This window comes from Cervus canadensis, chromosome 12 (genome assembly GCF_019320065.1).
Source record: "Cervus canadensis isolate Bull #8, Minnesota chromosome 12, ASM1932006v1, whole genome shotgun sequence".
In the NCBI taxonomy this organism is placed as follows: domain Eukaryota; kingdom Metazoa; phylum Chordata; class Mammalia; order Artiodactyla; family Cervidae; genus Cervus; species Cervus canadensis.
In genome coordinates, this window is record NC_057397.1 from 13,691,787 (window position 1) to 13,712,403 (window position 20,617).

At 46.4% G+C, this 20,617-nt stretch overlaps 1 protein-coding gene across 7 annotated transcripts in view; it reads right to left on the reverse strand.

Annotated features, from left to right (window-relative positions):
• Positions 1–20,617, reverse strand: part of MTSS1 (MTSS I-BAR domain containing 1) — a 160,699-nt gene that overhangs the window by 19,350 nt on the left and 120,732 nt on the right. For 4 of the 7 annotated variants that reach the window (XM_043483436.1, XM_043483435.1, XM_043483433.1 and 1 more), the window contains exons 4-7: positions 16,989–17,073; positions 14,355–14,446; positions 12,822–12,896; positions 8,811–8,822 (exon numbers count right to left, since the gene is read on the reverse strand). In XM_043483436.1, the coding sequence (XP_043339371.1) occupies positions 8,811–8,822; positions 12,822–12,896; positions 14,355–14,446; positions 16,989–17,073 (264 nt within the window). The remainder of the gene's footprint in view (positions 1–8,810; positions 8,823–12,821; positions 12,897–14,354; positions 14,447–16,988; positions 17,074–20,617) is intronic. The other 3 variants (XM_043483434.1, XM_043483437.1, XM_043483432.1) reach the window with 1 other exon arrangement.

Here is a 20,617-nt window from a genome sequence, read left to right on the forward strand (position 1 = left end):
ATGAGTTTTTGTGGACAAGAAACTTGTCAGAGCACTCTTTCATTCTCCAGGGGGACTTGCAGGGAGGCGAGTGTGCAGGCACCCCAGTCCCATGAAATTGAGAATTTTCTCTATTCTTTTTTCTTTTTTTTTAACTGGGCTGAACAGCAGGCAGGAGCTTAGTCTCCCAACCAGGGATCGAACCCATGCCCCCTGCAGTGGAAGCACGGACTGCTAACCACTATACTGCCAGGGAAGTCCCAGTGGTTAGGACTCTGCACTTTCACTGCTAAGGGTCCAGCTTCAATTCCCGGTCAGGAAACTAAGATCTCAAAAGCAAGGCACAGCCAAAACCTTTTTAAAAATAAGTAAACAAAATGCTGGCTTGTGCAGCTGAATCCACGCACACTGACTGTGTATATGATACAAGCCCTTTGGTGATGAAACTCCCTGTTTCTCTACCACCTGTCAAACAGCCTGGCCAAGCCTGCAGTGAGGCCACGTGGTTGTGGCGGGCCCCAAGGCCTTCTTGTAAGCCTCTCAATCTCTCCAAGGATGCTCCAGCTGAGGACCCATGGAGGGCCACGGACCAAGTCAGCATGTTCTTAATTCCAGAGGTGGAAAGTTTAATTATGGTAGCAATTTCTTTCAATACTAGCCTATAATTATAAGAAATTGAGGAAATGGGTATCTTTACTTCCTTTCACAAGTTGTAAGGCGCACATCTATCTGTGATTAATGACACTGATTTCTAAAAATACACTGACATAGGAAAGCAAAGTGACTAGAACCAAGTGTTACCTAATCTGGTAAATATAAATTTAAATCATTCTATGATTAGTCAAGTTATTTTAAATATGTATTATGTTATAATTAAAGGACTTTCAAATTATAGTAGTCTAAAATAAGTATAATCTGTAAAGATTGCTATAATTATAGTCATAGTGAATACATTTCCATGTGGGATATATCATAACCTAGAAACACAATGTTTATTTCTTAAATTCAGTAACCACAACATATATTTATAAAAAAAAAAAGAAACACCGTGGAAGAAATCATTCCATGTCTCAGTTGGAGATACTGGTTCTTACAGTCATCTTTTTAGGTCCACAAATTTGGAGTTGTGTTAGCACTGATTTAACACACAAAAGCCCATTCATTTCCCTCCCATCAGCAATGTTAGGAGAGCCACTGCCGATGACTGCAACAGCTCCGATGTGGACCTGACTCTGTCTCCTATTTCATCTCTGCTCTGCCGCCCTCACTGCACCACCTCGATCTCTCACCTGGACGGCTCCATCAGTCCCTAAGAGGTCATTCTGACCGCATTTGGACGAACGTGCCTGGAACAGCCCTGAATTACTTTCAAAATGCAAATCTTATCACTTTTCAGTAGCTCCCACTGCTTTCAAGAAAGTTCAGTGGGGACTCCCCTGGCGATCCAGTGGTTAAGACTCCACACTCCTAATGCAGGGAGCATGGGTTTGATCCCTGGATGAGGAACTAAGACCTTGGATGCCACCGCACTGTGCAGCCAAAACAATAATGTCCTGAACATGGCCTGTCCTGCAAGACACGCGTGGGTCAGCTTCTGAGACCACTCTCCATCTCCCGCCACCCCGTGCCCACTTCCCAGGCACTGCTCCAGCGTCTGGCTCCACCCACCTAAACATCCCCTCTCCCTCCGCCCCAGCTGTCGGGCATCTGTTCATTCTTAGGTCACAGTTCTTCACAGAAGCCTTCCCTGAACCCTCGGTGGCTAAATTCTCGTATTTAATTCTCAGAGATTCCTTCTACACAGCCTTCCTGACCCTCCTCCCAGTTCTCATTTCATCTTTACGTCTCCAGTTCTTCCACGGACGGCAGTCGCCCCTGGTGATCAGGAAGCCCCACGAGGACAGAAACCACGAATATTTTTGCCCAGCACTGTACCTTCTACCTCAGCACACCTGCCTGGAAGTCAGGTACTCAAGTATTTGCAAATGAATGAGGCCTTGATAGGCGCTTCCCAGGTGGCTCAGCGGTAGAGAATCCCCCTGCCAGTGCGGGTGCCACAGGAGATTCTGGTTTGATCCCTGGCTTGGGAAGACACCCCTGGAGGAGGAAATGGCAACCCACTCCAGTATTCTGGTGTGGGAAATCACATGGACAGAGGAGGCTGGTGGGGTACGGTCCATGGGGGGGAGGGTCACAAAGAGTTGGACGTGACTGAGCGCGCATGCATGAGGCACTATATAATAGCACGAGCTGAGTTTGCTTACTGAGTTTATTCAACCATTGTGCCCTTAAATGGCTTAACACTGGAAAACGAACAAATTCCAGGGCCGCCCATCAGCCAAAAGAAGAGCGGGCTTAAACAGGCTTTCCAGACAAAATTCCTGAGTAAAGCACTGCTTGTGGCCTTTTCTGTAAAAAATCATCTCAGTCTCGAGAATTTTTTTCCCCTGCGAGTTTCCAGGTCTTGGCTGGATTCATGCTGGAGAATTCTGGTGAATACAGCCAGCAGCCCCTTTACTTTCCCCAACAGGGGAAATCATATGATTACTCTCTTTACAAAAAAGTGCTCCTGGGGCAAAAGCACTATTAATAGGCACCATGTCATGGACCAAAGCAGAACCCTCAAAGGAGAAAAAAAAGAATTGATAAGTAGGTAGGGAGAACTCACAAAGCTTTCTGGAATGAAACCAAGATTCCATATTTTCCCAACATTTACATTTTCCTTAATCTTTACAAAAACATTCAAGGCAGGAATTACCACCCCCATTTGACAGAGGGGTAAACTGAGATTAGGGTGGCGTGCAAGAGCCCCTGAGCTAGGAATGGATGCAGAGAGATGCCAACTCTCCGTCTTTCCCATTCAAAAGCCTGCATTCTCCATAGCTTCATGCTCATAGCACACATAAGCTCTGCGATTAGAATCCCATAAAATGACTTCCATATGTCCCTGACACACTCATGCAAACACTGTGTTTCATCTGAAGATGCCTGCTTTTTCATGTTTATACTTTAAAAATTAAGATTTATCTTACAGTCAGTAGGAGTCATAGTTTACACAGCATTTAAAAATTTTTTTTCATCATTGAGAAAATAATAATGCATCTTACCATTGATGGCATCTGCAGTCAATGCAATAAGGGATATAAACACTGAAATACAGGATATAATTTCAGAGACAGACATGCAAGGTGATGCTGAAGATTAGAATTTGGAATGAAAAACGCCCTCTTTCCACCAAAAGGTAGCTGTCCTTATTATTCCTACATACGTCATCTTCTACCCTTAATATCCTGCAGCAGTTTTTGATTGATTTTTCCAAAGCAAAGCCAACCAGAGATCAAAAGAAGGAGAGATGTCATCAGACAAGACTGGAAGCTTTTGGGCTTGAACACTTTCGAACAAACTCAATGTCCGCTATTCTTTCAACAGGCTGTGCCTCAGTTTCCACTCATCTGTTAAACATAAAAAACAGCACCGAGTTCACATGGTCGTGAAAGCAGATGGATTCATTCACATAATGCACTCACCACCAGACCCAGCACATGATGAGCTTTAGGAAGTGTTAGGCGCCACTGGCAGTAACACAGCATCTTTAAAGCCCTCCTCCTAAACCCTGGGCATCTCAGCAGGAGACAGCCTACCTCCATAATGATTAAATGCAATAAAAACTCTGGCGCAGTGAGCTCCAATGAAATACACTGACATGCCTGTCAGGGGCAAGGAGACTGCACCCACCTTGGCCCCACCTTGCATCCTATGGAGCGCCTCACCTGGGGGTTCATTTCTTTCCCTTATAGTAAACCAGCAGCCCTAAAAAGCAGTGCTTTCCTGAATTCTGTGGGTCATTCTAACAAACTGTCAAACCTGAGGGGGTTCATGGGAAACCCTAAATTTGAGGTTGGCTGGGCACACAGGTGGGTAGCTTGTGGATCTCACTTGCGGCTGGTGACTGAGGTGGAGAAAATCTTGTTCTTAGTCCATGGGGTCCAAGCCCACCCCAGGTAGCTAGTATCTGAACTGATGTGACTTGGCGGACACCTGGTTGGTGCAGAGAACTGATGTCAGAAAACAGAGGCCTTTGCGATCCTGGGGATGGCCTGAGTGCAGAGGCACTAGAGCCGCCAAGGGTATCTAGCCCAGAGGAGGCCCTTGACACCTACGTCCTGAACGTGCAAAACACACTCGGCTCACAGGGCTCCTCTGTGGCAATCATGGAGAATTTATGAATGAAAGAGAGGCACCAGAAGTGAAACAATTAACCCTGTGAAAACTGTGACAGGCTCGCAACTTGAGAAAGGCAGGACTATACCCCCATTTGCCCATCTAGCCCTGCACCACACCACCCGCTCAGCGTTCACGGGGTTAATCAACACCATGGCGTGTGGGGGATGGGTATTTCAAGCACATCGTCCTTTTTATCTTCTGGCAAAACTAACACTAAGAAAAGCATGGGGCTCCTGTTGTGTCCTCCCCCTGCCCCCTTAAAAGCATCTTCCCAGCCTCTAAATGCAGCCACAGGGAAGCCAGGTGATCTACACCTTGACAAAGTCTCCTCATGCACAGGGACATTTCTCTGCATCTCTTTTGACTCCTACAATCAGCCATTTGCAGCCAGAGTCACAAGCAAGGCACCTGATGAGCTGGAGCAGGCCAAGGCTTTCCCGGAGACCAGCTCTGCAAAGGAAAGGAGCTCACAGCTCTGGGCCTCGGGTGGATCTGCATAGTCTGTTTATAACCTAGCATTCCCAGGTATGAAATATGAATCCCCTGGCCTCCGAAGACTCCACACTTTTACCACATACACAACAGTCCCCTGCGGGAGTTTCTTGGGTTAGATTCCCACATCTCCACTGACCACAGTCAGGGACAGCTCACCGAACCACATGGGGTCTAAAGAGGAAAGTCTGACCACTCTTGCTGTTAAGACAGAAGGCATCAGGCTGCCCTTTGGTATGCTTTTCCCCATCAGCCTGTTAGCCCAGGCTGGCACAACTGGCTGCACCCACTGACCTCTCCCTTCTCCCTGCTCACTCTGCTGATGGCTTTACCTGGCGTTTCCTGGGCCAGAACGTATGTCAGGCCGCAGCTCTCCAATGCTGACTCATTAAAAAGTCCTCCCCTGTCCACTTCACACAGGTTGTCCCATCGAGTAAAATTGTACCCATTCAAATATTTCGCAGGCTCCTATCACACCTTTCCCAAGTGTAGAAGGAAGCAGTGACTCAACAGTCGTCCCTGCTGTGTTATGCGCAGCTGCATCTAAAAGTCCAGAGAGATCGCAAGGCTACAAGTGGTCATACAAGCCCTGGAGAGGGTCTCAGGGATCACCTGTCTGCATTTACAGCCACCCCCTTGTCCTCAGAGGGAACTTTTCCAGCTTTGGTTCCAATAGAGAACAATCGTTGGTTTTGGCTCAAGGTACATGTTTCCCAATTGCACTGATGTGGCAATCTACCCCTTCCAGGGATGCTCACTGGAGGGAAGCGGGAAGTGGAGAAAACAGCCTAGAACCATGAACCAGCTCTTTGTAGCCCCTCATCTCAGCATTCAGGAAGGATTTTTATTTTGGGGTGTCATCTTTCAGAGAGCTGACATGCATCAGAGGGAGGTGGTTAGAGAAAACATCCAGGGGAGACTTCTGGTGCTGCTGCCTCCTTCCAGGGCTGGGTCTCGCAGTTCGGATTGCCAGCAATTTGGGGCATGCCACCTCCAGCTCCATGCTCACTCCAGTCACTCAGGAGGTCCTGGGGGGACAATTTCTGACCACGCCTGGAGGCACACCCAAGGGTCTCTTTGTGTGGGCCACACCACTTTCTGAGCGGTCTGCTTCTTCTCCATCTCCCCTAACTGGACAAAGGGAACAGAGCCTCTGTACTATGCCTGGCAAGGAAGCCAGGTGACCCACCAACAGATAACCCAGACTTCAGATTTGTAGGTGGGAGCTCCCTCCGGGCAAGAGGACTCCCAGGGCTACTCCTCCTCAAAAACTGAAGCGGGGGTAGGGGGGCGGTTGGAGGGGGCTGAGACACACTCGGTTTTTACCACTGAGCAGGGAGAACCATCTACGCGTTGACTGCAGTTTCTGGGGCATCAGGGGTTTCTGCCAGTTTCGTAAGCACAGAAGAAACCAGCAGGAAATGCAAACATTCACCCTGATGTGGCCAGGGCCGTGGAAACCACTGAGCCAGTGAAAAGGATTCGGCATCACTCCAGCGTTCTGCTTTCTCCACGTGGAGGAAAAGAAGGGTGATTGGGGGAAAGTCAGTCTAGAATGGGATGTGATCAGAAATGGGGCTGAGTAATAGAACCATCTGGAGGCAGGTAGCTGAGGATGGGCAGTGGGGGTCACCGTGGCTCGCAGTTCACCCCTAAAGCTGACTCAGGGTCACACAATAAATGCCCCCCACCCTGCAGCATGGTCACCCTTCCTTTCGGTTCTGGTGCCCACGTGTAAATGATGATGGCTCACACCCTTCCCTGAACCTTGAGCAGCCCCTGCCCCATTCTCCACCAGCTGATCCCTTTTCATCTTCCTCATCACCTGCCCACACCAAGCGTAAACGGGTTCCTTTTGCCTTGCCCCAGTGCCGCACTCTCTGCTGATACTCATCACGGCGCTGAGCACACCAGACTGAACTACGGTTGACCCTTCAATAATACGGGTTTGAACACAGGTCCACTTGCACATGGATTTTTTTTCAGTAAATACAGAATCGGCATCCAAACCCATGGGTTCTGCATTCGCAGACTGAACCAACCGTGGCTTGTGTACTGTTTACAATCCTTGGTGGAGTCCGTGGATATGGAATCGCGGATATGAAGGGCTGACTATAGGACTTGAGCATCTCATGGTATGCGGCAGACCCTGGAACAAATCCCCTTGAATCCCGAGGGACAACTATAACTGGCTTGCCTCCACTAGAGTCTCCGTTCCTGGAGGGAGCAATGTACCCCTGTCTCAGTACACTTCATTGAGTTATAAATGTCTTCCCTGTGGGGGCCCTCAGTTATTGCTCATGCAGGATTCAAGGTAAATACTTCTGAAGGATTCAAGGCAAATACGTCTGACTTGACTGAAAGAAAGTTCCATATATATATATATATACATATATTCTTTTGTTAAACCAAGACATTTTAACTATCATGAAATGTTGTTAAAATACACATGTCCAGGTTCAAAAATGATTTAAAACTTGTAAAATAAAATTTAAGAGGGCTTTAAGTCAAATAGCTTTCTTACATCTTTACGCCCAAGTTCACTGCTATGATCGTACGTCACCGTGGCTTAGCTCTGGGAGACAGCCCCTGCAAGAGAGAGAACTAGAGGGGGCTGCAGGGACTCTTCCTAGGATGAGCAGAATCCAAGTCAGAGAGTCAAAAGGCTGTGTGGTTCCTTCCCTCATCCCTAATCCCACTGCCCATCATTTAAAACAAATAGCATGCCCCATTTATTTCATAGACGAACTCACGCCAGGCTTCCAAGCAAAGGTTTTCATAAAACTCTGTGTCCTCAAAAGACCACATATTATGTGATTCCCTTTATAAGAAAGGTCCAGAATAGGCAAATCCATACAGACAGAAAGCACATGAATGGTTGTCAGGAGCTGAAGCGGAGGGAGAATGAGGCATGACGGTTTTAAATGGCAGGGGATGTCTTTCTGGGGTGATGAAAACATCCCGAAATTAGACAGTAGTGACGGCTGCACAGCATTGGGAATGCACTTAAGCCAATGAAATGTACACGTTAGAGGGGTTAACATGGTCCATTTTATGTTACATGAATTTTAGCACAATAAGCAGAAGGGGAACTGTGTCTTACCTTCCTCCCAAAGGTATACGAGGCTGTGTCATAACCACAGCATTGAGGACTGGAAAGGATTATCACTTTTAAAAAGTGGGGGGGCGTTACCCCAAAGTCACCATGACGGGAAAGGGGCAGAATTGTGTCCCCCGAGACAGCAGGTCATCCCGGCCCCACCTGCCAGAGGGGACCGTGTGGTTTGGGTTCCTCGGAGACGACAGAATTCAACGCAAAAATTTCTTTAGAGCTGTTCAGTACAAAGGCTCAGAGAACACTCAGGCACACTCAGGCAAGAGAAACCACATGGACAGCCCACAGACAGACCTTTCCAAGACAGAAGGACAGCCACGAGACGCCGAAAGCAACCTGAAGTTTCAGTAGCGCCGTCACCCACAGAATGAGGGTCAACATTTAGTCAAGAAGAATCACTGTGATTATTGAATTTGAAGATCTGATAACTTCGAAATGAAACATTCCACAAACTCTGCTGAAATAAGAAATACTTTTGATTTTTTTTTTTTTAAATAAATGATTGGTTTTGAAAAAACCAAATGGTCCAGGGCAGACTAAGTTAAAGATAGTTGGCAAGCTTAATAAAACCAAATCCGATTTGGGAATTATTTTGAGAAGTTATTAAGTATAGCTCTCCATGTTTTGTTTGTGATGTAAATACACACATATACACTTAGATATGTATGTATACATATATTTTTTTCCTGTGAAAATGAGGGTTTAAGTCACTCTGTATTTCTTTTTTCCATGAGTCTAATACTGAATCATGAGGATGTAAAGACTCTTAGAATGTTAAGCTAACCCGTTAAAGGGTCAAACTTCAAAAAAAGAAAATGATTGGTTGAAACACACGTACACACTATTTTCCTAAAGTTGCGGAAGATTAAGTAGGCACCATTGATTGCTCTGAACTGGGAGGAAAACTGGAGCAACTAGCGTAGGTCTGGACAACCACGGAAAGCCCACAGCAAGGACCACACCGTGACCAGCCACCAGAGATTCAGCATGAGAGACTTACCGAGAGCGTCCACTGGCAGGGGGCACACGGTGAGAAAGTGCAGGATACACAATTGACACAAAAAGGAAAATAATAAAGTCAAACTGGTATTCGGGCAGCAGTCTTACCTGTGTTAAAACAGTCCATGGTTTGCCACAGAATTTTATATCAGGGTGATTAAACCCACAGCCACTGAGAGCTGCAACCCAGGTCCCCCACCCCGCCTTGCTAAGAGTCTTTACTTCCCATCTAAACAGACATCTTCCTAGTTTGTAATCGTCAGTCCTAGAGAAGGCAACAAGGTTTTTTTCCTTAAAAAGAGAGAGGAAGAATATATTCCTGTAAGAAGTCAATTAAGATGCTTTCACAAGAAAAGCTTTCAGGTGTAATTTACTGTAACTTGGAAAGTCACTAAGGAAGCCAGCATCCAAAGTTCAAGCTGGGGTGAAAACGGAAAAAAAAAAAAAAAAAATTAAAGAACTTAAAACTTTCACATAACAGTGAATAATATGCTGATATGGGACTCTGGGAGTCTCTTTATTAGGTTTATAAAATCAGCTCTGCAGTCTCTGGTGAAAGATGACACATTCAACTATTTCAATGGTCAGGCTCAAGGGTTAACATATTAAAATGTTCCAGCAGTTTCCTCCCTCAATGTCTCTGATAAAAGTAGTTATAGATGGAAATGGAAGGCTTTACCATAATTATTCAAGTAAAATTAATAACAATATGAGAATTAATTAAATGAGAAATAAGGCTGCTGACTGCATGATGAGGTGGCAGAAGTGGGCAAATAGCACAGAATGTTTCTCATTTCTGATCCGCTCTTACTTCCCCCAGCTGGGTTACAGCCAACTCTAGGACTTCAAAAGTCATGAGCTGATGTCAAGCAGCAGGGCCTGATGAGGGTTCAAGAGACGCCACTCAGAGCCTGGGCTTCTGGGTCAGTCCCACACCACTTTCCCACCCTCCTGCTACCTCTGTCCTGTCGCCCTGACCTGTCAGCAAGACTGACCCTGCCCCATGCATGGACCCCTGGCCCTCGCCTGGAACTTCTTGGAGGGCAGGGACCCTCTCTCCCTCCAGCCCCCAACTCCCACCTAGGTTTATGCCCCATAGGTATTCAAGAAGCCTGCCTTCCACAAAAATAGGTATATTCACCCATGGCTGGAGCAAATGTCAAGTTGTTTTAAAACGATTTTAAGATAAAGTCTTATCAAACCCCAAAAAACATTAAACACTTTTTGACAGTGATATTTAAATACCTTTAGGCTATAAACTACCATTATCTACAGGATAGTAAAAAAGTGTCAAATACAGAATGTGGTAAAAGGTGATTTATCTGCAGAGTGAAATTTAAGGTAAAATTAGTAGCAAGGGAAAATCACATCCCATATGTGTCTATGTCAAAGGGAATGCCAAATCCACAGTTAAATGCATAAAGGCATTTAAATGTTGAAAAGAAGAGTCAGAAGAATTTTTAGATCAAAGATCACAGTTTTGAAAAAAGGAATGACATGAAGCTGCTCAACAACTGCCTGAAAACACATTTAAAAGGAAGTGATTATTGGGCTGTATAAACCAAATTTAGTTCTATCAGGACAAAAAAAAATGTATTCAAACCATCCTAACACATGGTGCAAATCTCAGAAGGATCTACCAACACTTTATAAGCCAAGAGCCTAGGAAGCTACCACTTGAAGGAGATGAAAGCGATAGAGAGGCATCTTAGCAAAAAGGGAAACGTCAGCTAACCAGACCCCCAAAAATAACTGAGAGCCTCAAATAACCAGATTTCCTCCAGCCCTTAACTGGCAGTGCTTCTAGTCCATTCTCAGGCCATATATCTTCTAGAAGAGCACTTCATAATAAGAGTTCACTCAGAAGGATGACTGGTACCTCCTAGGAAGCTCCAGTCACCCCAGAAATACACCAATGTGAGTTTTTAAAAGGCACTTACATAATTTAGAAGAAAAAAAATTTTTTATAAAGGAAATAAGTAAAAATAATCTTCCAGTTGTTCCCTGGATCAACTAGAAAATCATCTGAAAAACCCTAAGCTACTGATCTGATTTGGCTTGTAGACATAAGGACACCATCACGGCTCTGTTGTCTGGGAAGAACACAGTGCCCAAGGCCATCAGCTATAGGACTGGGGTTGACAAGATGGATCAGAAACCCCTGATCACAGCCTCCACTGTCTCAGCCTTCAGGTTCAAGTGCCTGAATAATCAATCAAAAGCTGATTAATCCCAAGTCCCAGGACCAGCAGCATCTTCTCACGTAATACAGTCCGGCACCCTATGTTTCCTGACTTTTTCCATCCGGCGCCTTGATGGGAAGCTTGTTACCCTCTCCAGACAGCCCAAGTGGTGCTGGGCAAGTCTAATTGCCAGAAACTTCCTTTTATGTTGCATTGCAATCCACCTATCAGGCATTCCCCGCAGGTCCAAATTCCGCTAATTGGACAATGCCAGTGACTTTGAGTGACAGAAAAAAACCGTTTCAGTCTCCAGGCAGAATTCAGATAAAAGGATTATCACTGCAGCCAAGAACTTAAGGCCTCTGAAAAGAAAATTCTGGAAGAGAGAAAGTAAAACAGCTACTTTTTCCTTACCTCAACCTTTCCACCAAACTCCCAAATCTTTTTCAAGTCCATAGACTTGGACCCTCTCTGCAAACCCATTCATCTCTCTTATCTCAAAGCTGGCATGGTGTCAATTAGGTAGAGTTCAGCTCCAAATTTTTACCAACCTGTTCTTCCAAGAAACCTCAGATACAATGGAATAGGGCGGCAGTTTTATTTACATTTGCCTCTAGAGTCACTAAAATGTTACTGGCCACAAAACCTATTCCACCTGTGGAATACTAGCTCCCAGGTGCCTAAGTTAGAATGTAAATTGCAGAAGCACCAAGAACAGGAAAACACATCCAAAAGGAACAATTGGGGCCAATACCAATTGAAAAACTGATCATGAGTGAAAATCCTGCTGCCTTTATATTGAGATGGTCTCCTGGTTATTACAAGAACCGGGGCGCGGGGGTGGGGGTGGGGAGAGACGACATTTAGCTTGAAAAGTCTGTCCTATCCTCACTCCTCTTCTACCAAAGTGTTCCATCTCTCCCAATGTTTCTTTTAATTCCAAGTGAGAACCACTTGCTTAGGAAAGGGGAACTTTGGTTTTGGAGATGTCTACCTAAAAAAGTTGTTTCAAACAAACGCTAAAAACTACCCACCCACAGAGCATCCTGATGGAGAGGGGGAACCATTTTATCAGCAAACTCGAAATTGTGTATTGAGAAGAAGAGTCTAGAGGGAATGTTACATTCTCAAGTTCAAGAAAAGAGTCCCTATATCTTGTTAGGTCTTAATAAAATGCTTGCAAAGTGGATGTAGCTAGATTTTTTTCTCTTCAAACTCCCAGTTCAAGCTGGAAGAACAAAACTGGGTTGTGGATCTGATAATTAACTGGTCTGTAACTGATGATCGGCTAGGGGGATGATCAGCTAGCAGTCTCACTTTCCTTACCTGGCTCCCACCCTCAAGAACACTCATGAAAAATCTCCCTATGCAGGCATGATTCCCAGGCTCCCACTGCAGGCTTTTCTAACATACTCACAAGACTTAATAAAGGGTTTTGGAGATTATAGGCTATGAAGGATGGAGGAGAAAATTACATAATTTCTGCAATAATTACTATAGAACATTTGCATAGAGGCTTTTATGTACTATCCCAAGGCTTCCAAGAAATTTATAGGTCTCATCACAACACACAATAGACATGGAAACTGTCAAATTTTGGAGATCAGGTTGGGGGAAGGAACAAGTCAAGTACCACTTTGTATCTCAAACTAACAGATATTCTGCACTTGGGGACTTTGGTCCTGATAGATTCTATTAGTTCCTATCTGTTCACAGGACCATTATATGTAAGGAAGTCTGATTGAAGACTTTCTACTTCAAAGAAAAATCAAGCAGGTGTTCATTTTTCCCAAAGCAACATATATTAATGGCAGAATTTGTAGAGTTACCTTTTTTGGCTTTCTTCTGCAGTTTCAGTGTATCTGAGGACTTCTTTTTTATCTCTTGGCGAGCTTTTTTATATTCTAAGAGAGAGAAGAATATTGAACAATCTTACCACTTAACTCAACAGAAAACATTTTAGTAACAGCCATTACTTTTATTGCTGAAAGCATAAACTCTGACATGCAATAAATAGCTTTATTGGAATACGAAATGGTAAAAAATCTTCTGATGCCATTTTACAGCAAAGGGGTTATGAACATGAAAACTGACAAAATGCGCCGGGGTCTTTTTCTTCAGTATTCATTCATACCAGCTCTGAGAAAAGATGGCATTTGGGAAGACTTCAATAAAAATGTTAAAATTCACAATTTCTCAGCATAAGTATCAGGAAATACTTCCAGTATTATCTACTTTCCCAAGGCCCAAATCTACAGGGCTTCACTCCAAGAAGAATCCACGTGGATAGATGCTGGCCAGATGTTACAATTCAAAAATGAGCATCTCAGACTACAGGAGAAACTAGACCACATGGGAGAGAAGTGGGAAAGGCCTGGCTGCCTTACGTTTACATTAATACTGAGGCTGGACGCTGTGGACCCAGAGGAGGGGCAGCCCACACGACCCACATCCCCACCAAACACTTTTCTCTTCCCCCACCAGCTCATGCCCACCCCGAGCTTTCCCATTTCTGTTGCTGGCATCTCCGTCACCCAGGCACGAATATCTGAAATGACAGTTGGCTCTGATACTTCTCTCCTTTGCTACCCTCATAGTCAATTAATCACCAGTTTGACCAGTTCCCACAAAGCCACCCCAATCCTTTCCCTCCCTCCCACCCTGAACCTATCAGAGCTCTTTTTTATATGCTCTTGGCATCTATCAGAGCTCTCTTTTATATGCTCTTGGCATCACTGTTAGTCAACCTTTTCCAGTTTCATCCCTCAGACCCGTCCACACGCTTTCCCTCCACCATAATCACTGCAGGTTGTACGATGCTGGGAGCAAGGTCTTCTGACCCTTCCATGCCACCGGCACCCCTACCCTTTGGTTCCAGGAAGACTGACAGGGGTGGTGACTGTCTGGACCACTCAGTCCCCAGAGCCGGCACATGAGGTTCTGAGACCCACCGGTTGAAGGTATATACAAAGAGAATGGCCAGTTCTGGGCAGGAGGCTGAAGGCTCCCTAAAAGTCCGGTTTTCAAAAATCATTAAAAAGTTTGGTTTTCAAAATGTGCTGAAACACCTGAAGTGTGAGTCTCTAGCATTTAAGCCTGAGGTTATAATCATTTTGAATTCAGCTGATCACAACTGACGCCACGGGATGATGACGGGATCCCCTGAGTGACGCTGCATGCCCCAAACCCAGCACTGAGCCCTGTGGTGGGATCACTTCCCATCCCTCACCCTCCAACACTGAGAGGCCCACAGGAGCAGCGGGGGAGGAGCGGGTCCTCCAGGTGACATCAGTGACCCCCGCAGAGGCACAAGCAGCAGCCGGTGACCTGCCATCTGAGACTGACATGTGTTAGCCCCGTACCTTTCGCGTGGTCTTTATCCAGCTGGTTGGCCACTTTCTTCCATTCTTCCATCTGCTCTTGAAGTGGGTTTATCAGACAATCGATTAAAGCACTTGCACAAAAAGACAAAGAGAAGGAGAAATTACACAGATATAATCTGTTGTCAAGGTTTACACTCGGTTGTCAAAACACACCCAAATCACAATTACCTGAAGCAGGACAAGGCAGCACCCTAAGCCCAAGTTCACCTCCAAGCCTCCCAATTTCACAATGACTGTGTCCTCAGGATGCTTTTCAATGACTGTTAAGAAGCTGTACACGTGACCGGTTGGTGTGACCCCTTCTCATCGCCTTTTTTAAAAAATTCCAACACTTGTATTCACAATCAAGGTTGCAGACCAAAGGGGTCATGCCCCTTGCTGCACAAGGGAACCAGCTGGAAAACTTTAAAAAAGAAGACACCTGGGCCTCACCTAATACTTGATAGAAACTTGGGGTGGGGCCCCAGAATTACTTTAAAAAAAAAGACCCACGTGATTCTGATGTGCATTCAGGATAATGAGTTGTGACTGCAGACTGCGGACAGCCTAGAGAGGATCAGAGGGATGAGGGTCTCCAGGTCTCCTTCTTATTTTGTGCAGATTTCCAAACAGATCGCGGTTAGACAAGTGGAAAGACAGCACCCCATGGAGAGAAATCATAAGTCAGGGGACACAGGGTTTTCTGTACAATGGAAGGAAAATCAACCCAAGCCTATATAACAGCAATGTTGTCGAAAATTAGAAAATGCCCATAAATTGTTTGAATGATGGTGGTGAGAACTACGACAAACGCAGTTCTCAGACTGCTTTTTGATCCTGGGCCTGCTGAAAATCTCCAAGTTCTTGGTACGACCTCCCCGCATTCTTACCAGAGTCTCCCGGCAGCCCCCACCCTCGCGCGTCCTCCTCCAGCCTCACTCCCTCCAGGTCTCCGTTCAGCTTTGTCCTTCTGAACAGAGATGCTCCCTGCCCAGCCTGTATCTAGCAACCACGACCCACCCCACCCCACATGTTTCTCCCCCTACCATTCATTACCGCCTGACAGTCTGGCAGGTGTCTATAGCGTCTGCGGCATAAGCCCTGTGAGTGCGGAATGTGGTCCTAGTCAGGGCTATGCCCCGTACACCTAAGACGGTGCCCGGCACATAGTAGGTGCTCAATACACGGTGGCTGATGGAACTGGCGTCTCTTCATCACTACGATGGGATGAGGGTCGCAAGACTGGCCCGAGGGTAAACAAGATGATGGGTGCGGAAGGAGGTGCCATCACGGGGCGTACTCCCCAGGGGCGAGGAGGGGAGGAGGAAGTTCAGTTTCGTCACCAGCTCCAGTGAGTGCTTTCTGCTGTGTGGACACCGTGTACGTCTGCACAAGAGCCCTTCAGGGATTCCTACACTCATGCCAGGCGCTGAGACCCCAGCCCCATATTGCAGCACACTTGTGGCCAGCCCGAGATTCAAACCCAGGCCCGAGTGACTTCAAGACTAGGCGCTTCCTGCTACATTTGGCAACCTGAGATGGCCCTGCAAGAGGGTCAGAGGGCTTCCCCCTTGGCAGCCTCTCACGCAACGTGCAATTCACAAAGCAGACTCAGCAAGACTGACGATTACGCTGATCTGTTTGGAAGGACGTCCCACTCTCACTGGAACACTGGCGACTCCAAATCCCCATGCCAGCCACTGTCATTTCTACCCATTGTGGATGCACGTGAAACAATGAGGCTGGCAGTGTGGAAGGTTCTGCGAGCCACCACTGCCCTCCTAGGTGGGTCTGGAGGATGCACTCAGGGCCCGGGTAACAGGATGGCATGCACACCCCACTGTCCATTACGGCAGCTTCTCCTCCTCAGAGGGTCCTGTAGGGGTGGGGCCCAGAGGTCTCAGTGGGATGCCCGGCTCCCCACACTGATGGAGTGAGCAGAGACACATAGAGAAGACCCCAAGGTGGGGGGTATGGGCTCTGCGAGGCGGGGACCCAGGCCATCCAGTTCTCCACCTTATTCCCAGGGCCCAGACCAGTGCCTGGCACATAGCACGGTTAGTCGCTCAGTCGTGTCTGACTCTGTGTGACCCCGTGGACTGTAGCCCGCCAGGCTCCTCTGTCCATGGGATTCTCCAGGCAGGAGAAAGAAATGACACATAGCAGATGCTTGGGGACTTTCCTGGTGGTCCAGTGGTTAAGAATCTGTCTGCCAATACAGGGAACACAGGTTCAATTCCTGGTCTGGGAAGATCCCACATGCTACAGGGCAACTAAGCCTGTGCCCCATACCTACTAAAGCCTGCGTGCCTAGAGCATGTGCTCTGCAAGAAGAGAACCACCACCACAAGGAACTTGCGCTCGACAGCTGAAGAGTAGCCCCCACTGCCGCAACTTGAGAAAGACCACACGCAGCGACAAAGACCCAGAGAAGCCAAAAATAAACAAATTAAAAAAAAAAAAAACTTGTTCAGTGAGTAAGCAGCGCGACAGGCTATGATGAGAGACAAGCCGCGGGGATTTCACGTCACCGGGAAACCCGTGCTGTTCAAGGCGAGTGATGCTCCTCGTCAGCGCTTTCTTAACCTGAAATCATCAGGGGCGTCTGAGATCTGGGAGAAACATGGTCCTCACCTGGAGAACTGCCTCAGCTTGGCTTCTATGCTCCGATGCCTCATGCACATCCTGGTCAGGGCAGATCCGATCTCCCTGGTACCACCTGGAAAAACAACAGAGGCAAACGTGAGGGACAGGAGACAAGTCAAAATCACTGAGATCCTTAAAAGAATGAAAAAATTGAAAAACTAGCCAGATTTCACTGAGCTATAACCCAAGCCACTGTCTTTCAGACTTCTCACCAGGCTTGTGCACACAGACATAAATGTGTGTGCTTAGTCATTCAGTCATGTCTGGCTCTTTGCTACCCTATGGGCTGTAGCCTGTCAGGCTCCTCTGTCCATGGGAATTTCCAGGCAAGAATCCTGGAGTGAGCAGCCATTCCCTTCTCCAGGGGACCTTCCTGACCCAGGGATCGAACCCAGGTCTCCTGCATCGCAGGCAGATTCTTTGTTGTCTGAACCACCAAGATATATATATATATATGGCTACACATCTTGAAATAATCACCAAAATAAAAGCTATCTTTACTATAAGTAATAATACTCTCTAATATTTTCTATTGTTTTTTATTATACTGACTGTGACACAGAAGTTGATTTTACAACTTACTGGGTCAAAAATACTTCTCAAGGAAGATGATTAAAATAGTATCTGATATTTAGGGAAAAGCTGTAGTTTTGTTTCGTTTTCCACTTTTGGCAAAATCATCCTTCTAGCACTATTCAGAACAGCCAATGAAGCTACTGCATAAAGTCACATATTCTAGAATTCAAGTAGTGTAGAGAAGAGCAGGGCTAAAGCAAAATGAAACAATAGGGGATTTTTTTTTTTTTGATGGGTCTGGGTAACACCAGTGTGAAAAGTCCTCAAACTCAGCCAATGTCAAAGTACATTGAAATATGGCTTGGTTTTTCCCAAAATTCTTGTCATACTTTTCCCTTCAGGCACACCCTTTTCTAAGATTATTTTTGAAGTTCCCTTCCTTCCTCCTCTTAGAAACAACATTTATATCAGCATTTACTTGGGCGTGGAGGAGGGGGAGGCAAACAGTAACTACAGATGGTAATTCTGCACCAAGCACTGGAAAGCACAATTATAAATGTTATGAAAACACTGGGGCTCATGAAATCAGAAAGAAAACTGTCCCCAGAAGCACTATCTTTTTAAAAAGAATAGACACGATCTTCAAGGGAAAGCCACAGGAATTTCCTGCAGGTTTAACCAAGTCAACTTAATAGGGAAAAAAATTCCCTCCTTCATTAGTACTCGTGACATTATTTATTATGGGCCGTATTTTCCGCTCTGCCTTCTCTCCTAGAAATGCCAGTGTGCTGCTTCACGTCCACCTATTTTCCATTTTATTCTGCAAAACTATCAGGTTTCCAGAACCAAAAAATAGTAGTAATGGTGATAAATATCTGATATTTCTATATTTTATTTTAGCCTGAAAAGAAGCCTCTTCAGCCATTCTTCTAAAACAGGGTTTCTCAGTCTTAACACTATTGATACATAGGCGCAGGTCCATTCTTTGCTAAAGGGTGGTTCACAGCACTCCTGGCCTCAACCAGCCAAAGCCTGTAGCGGCCCCCGCCCCCAGTTTGTGACATCCAAAAATGACTCCAGACAGTACTGGGGCTCCCTCGGAGTAAATCCTCCCCTAGCTGGTTAAGTACTTCTGGAAAGGAACCTGAGTGAGAATTAAAGGTCATCTGAGGCTGACTTTCTAAATGGCCAGAAGGGTAAAATACTGCCCTATAGTTCCTGGCATCTCAATTAGAGCCAGTGGCAACCGGACCATCTACGGCCGCTCGCACTGCTCCACCAGGGAGAACCAGTAGAGGGCGCCGTTATCACACGCGCCACTTGTCCGGGCTCCCTTCAGGTTCTTAGGAGCAAGGACTAGGAACACTTGATCCCCAGAAGAAATCTCTCCTATTTTTCCAGGGCCTTCATTTGATTAAAAGTTAATGACCTGGTGACGCAAGGAAACAGGCGCACTCACTCACAGCTGGTAAGAGTGTCAACTAGTACTTTTCTGGAGGAAAATCTGGCGGCGTTTACCAAGACACGTCTTACAAAAACAAGCTCCCATTTTGACCCAGCAATTCTACTCAGAAAAATTTTATCGGAGGACACAAGAGTGAAAGCAAATCCTTACCTATGAGGATAGCCATTGAAATGTTGTTTACCATAGTAAAAACAAGAAACAACATCTTGTTCTAGGGAGCGGGCTGAATAAAACCCTAGGATGCAGTCACATGATGGAAAAAGCATGCAGTCAGCCAAAGTGCTTAGAGAGATGCTTCAGGTCCCAGGAAGGAGGTCGTTTGTTAGAGCTGAGGAAGTGCTGGGCCCCAAGGTGACTGCTTTGCACATGTGAACTCACTAAGTCAGCTCACCTGGTATGCTGCTGTTCCTATCACCCCTACCTCACAGACAAGGAAAGCACCTTTGGTAATCTGAACAAGGTCACGCTGCTAGTAAGGGGGATTCCAACCCAGGCCAAACCTCCAGAGTCTGCATTTATCCATTCAGCACTTGGCACTTATTACAGACAGCGGGAGATGGGAAGCAGAGCTAAGAGCCCAGAACACCCTGCTAAGCTAACTTATCTACACTCTTATGGGCATCAGGGCTTCACGGTTCAGCTCGCTTATTTCGGTTCCCGAGCCTAGAACTGTCCACAATTGATACAAGGACTAAGCTCTGGTCCTCACTAAGCTGCTTCACACGTGACCGAGAGCTGTGTCACTGATTACCCACGCCTCAGTTTCCTCAAAACAGAATGCCATGGTTGGAAAAGATCACCTCGAAGCCTGGCTCCCAAACTCCATTCCTTTGGTCCTGGATTTCTGTTAGCTTCCCAGATACTTTCACAGATTGCCACTGACACTTACCATCCCCGGGAAAGCCCAAGGCTTCCCGGAAACAACTGAACTGGGGTGTGCTAACAAGCAGTCCATCACAGACTGTGTGCACCCCTCCACGCTGCTCCACAGCAGGGGTCCCCAACCCTTTTGGGCGCCAGGGACTGGTTTCATGCAAGACAATTTTTCCACAGACCAAGGGCGGGGTGGGGGGGGGGGCGGTGGTGGTTTGGCAATCATTCAAGTGCATGACACTTATTGTACACTTTATTTCTAGTATTATTACGTCAGCTCCACCTCAGATCACCAGGCATTAGATCTCAGAGGCTGGGGACCCCCTGTTCTGTGGCACCCAGGGCTTCCTGTGAGAGGAGGAAATGAAGAACCACAGAGAAAAGTCCCAAAGAGCAGCCTCTCTGTCCAAGGGGCAGGAGGGCAGGAGGCAGGCAGCTAACCTCCTCTGTGGACGCCAGGACCCAACCGTCAGAATGACTGCGGATCTCTGCCACTCCGGGCCCCTAAAAATAGCTCTATCTGTGGATGTGCTTAACAATGTCTTCTGCTCTTCCTGACCCTTGCTAAAACTTAAAAACAAAAAAATCAGCAGGTTTGAAAAGCTTCAGAGGAAACTGGCTCTAGTTACAAAGCCAGAACAGACATCTGGACGAGCTCCGAGCTGACAGTGAGAATATTTATGGAATCAAATGACTGAGACGGTCTCGGCAGCTTGGGAGTGAGGACAAGATCTTACTTGTTTCTGCTTTCCCGGCACCCGGC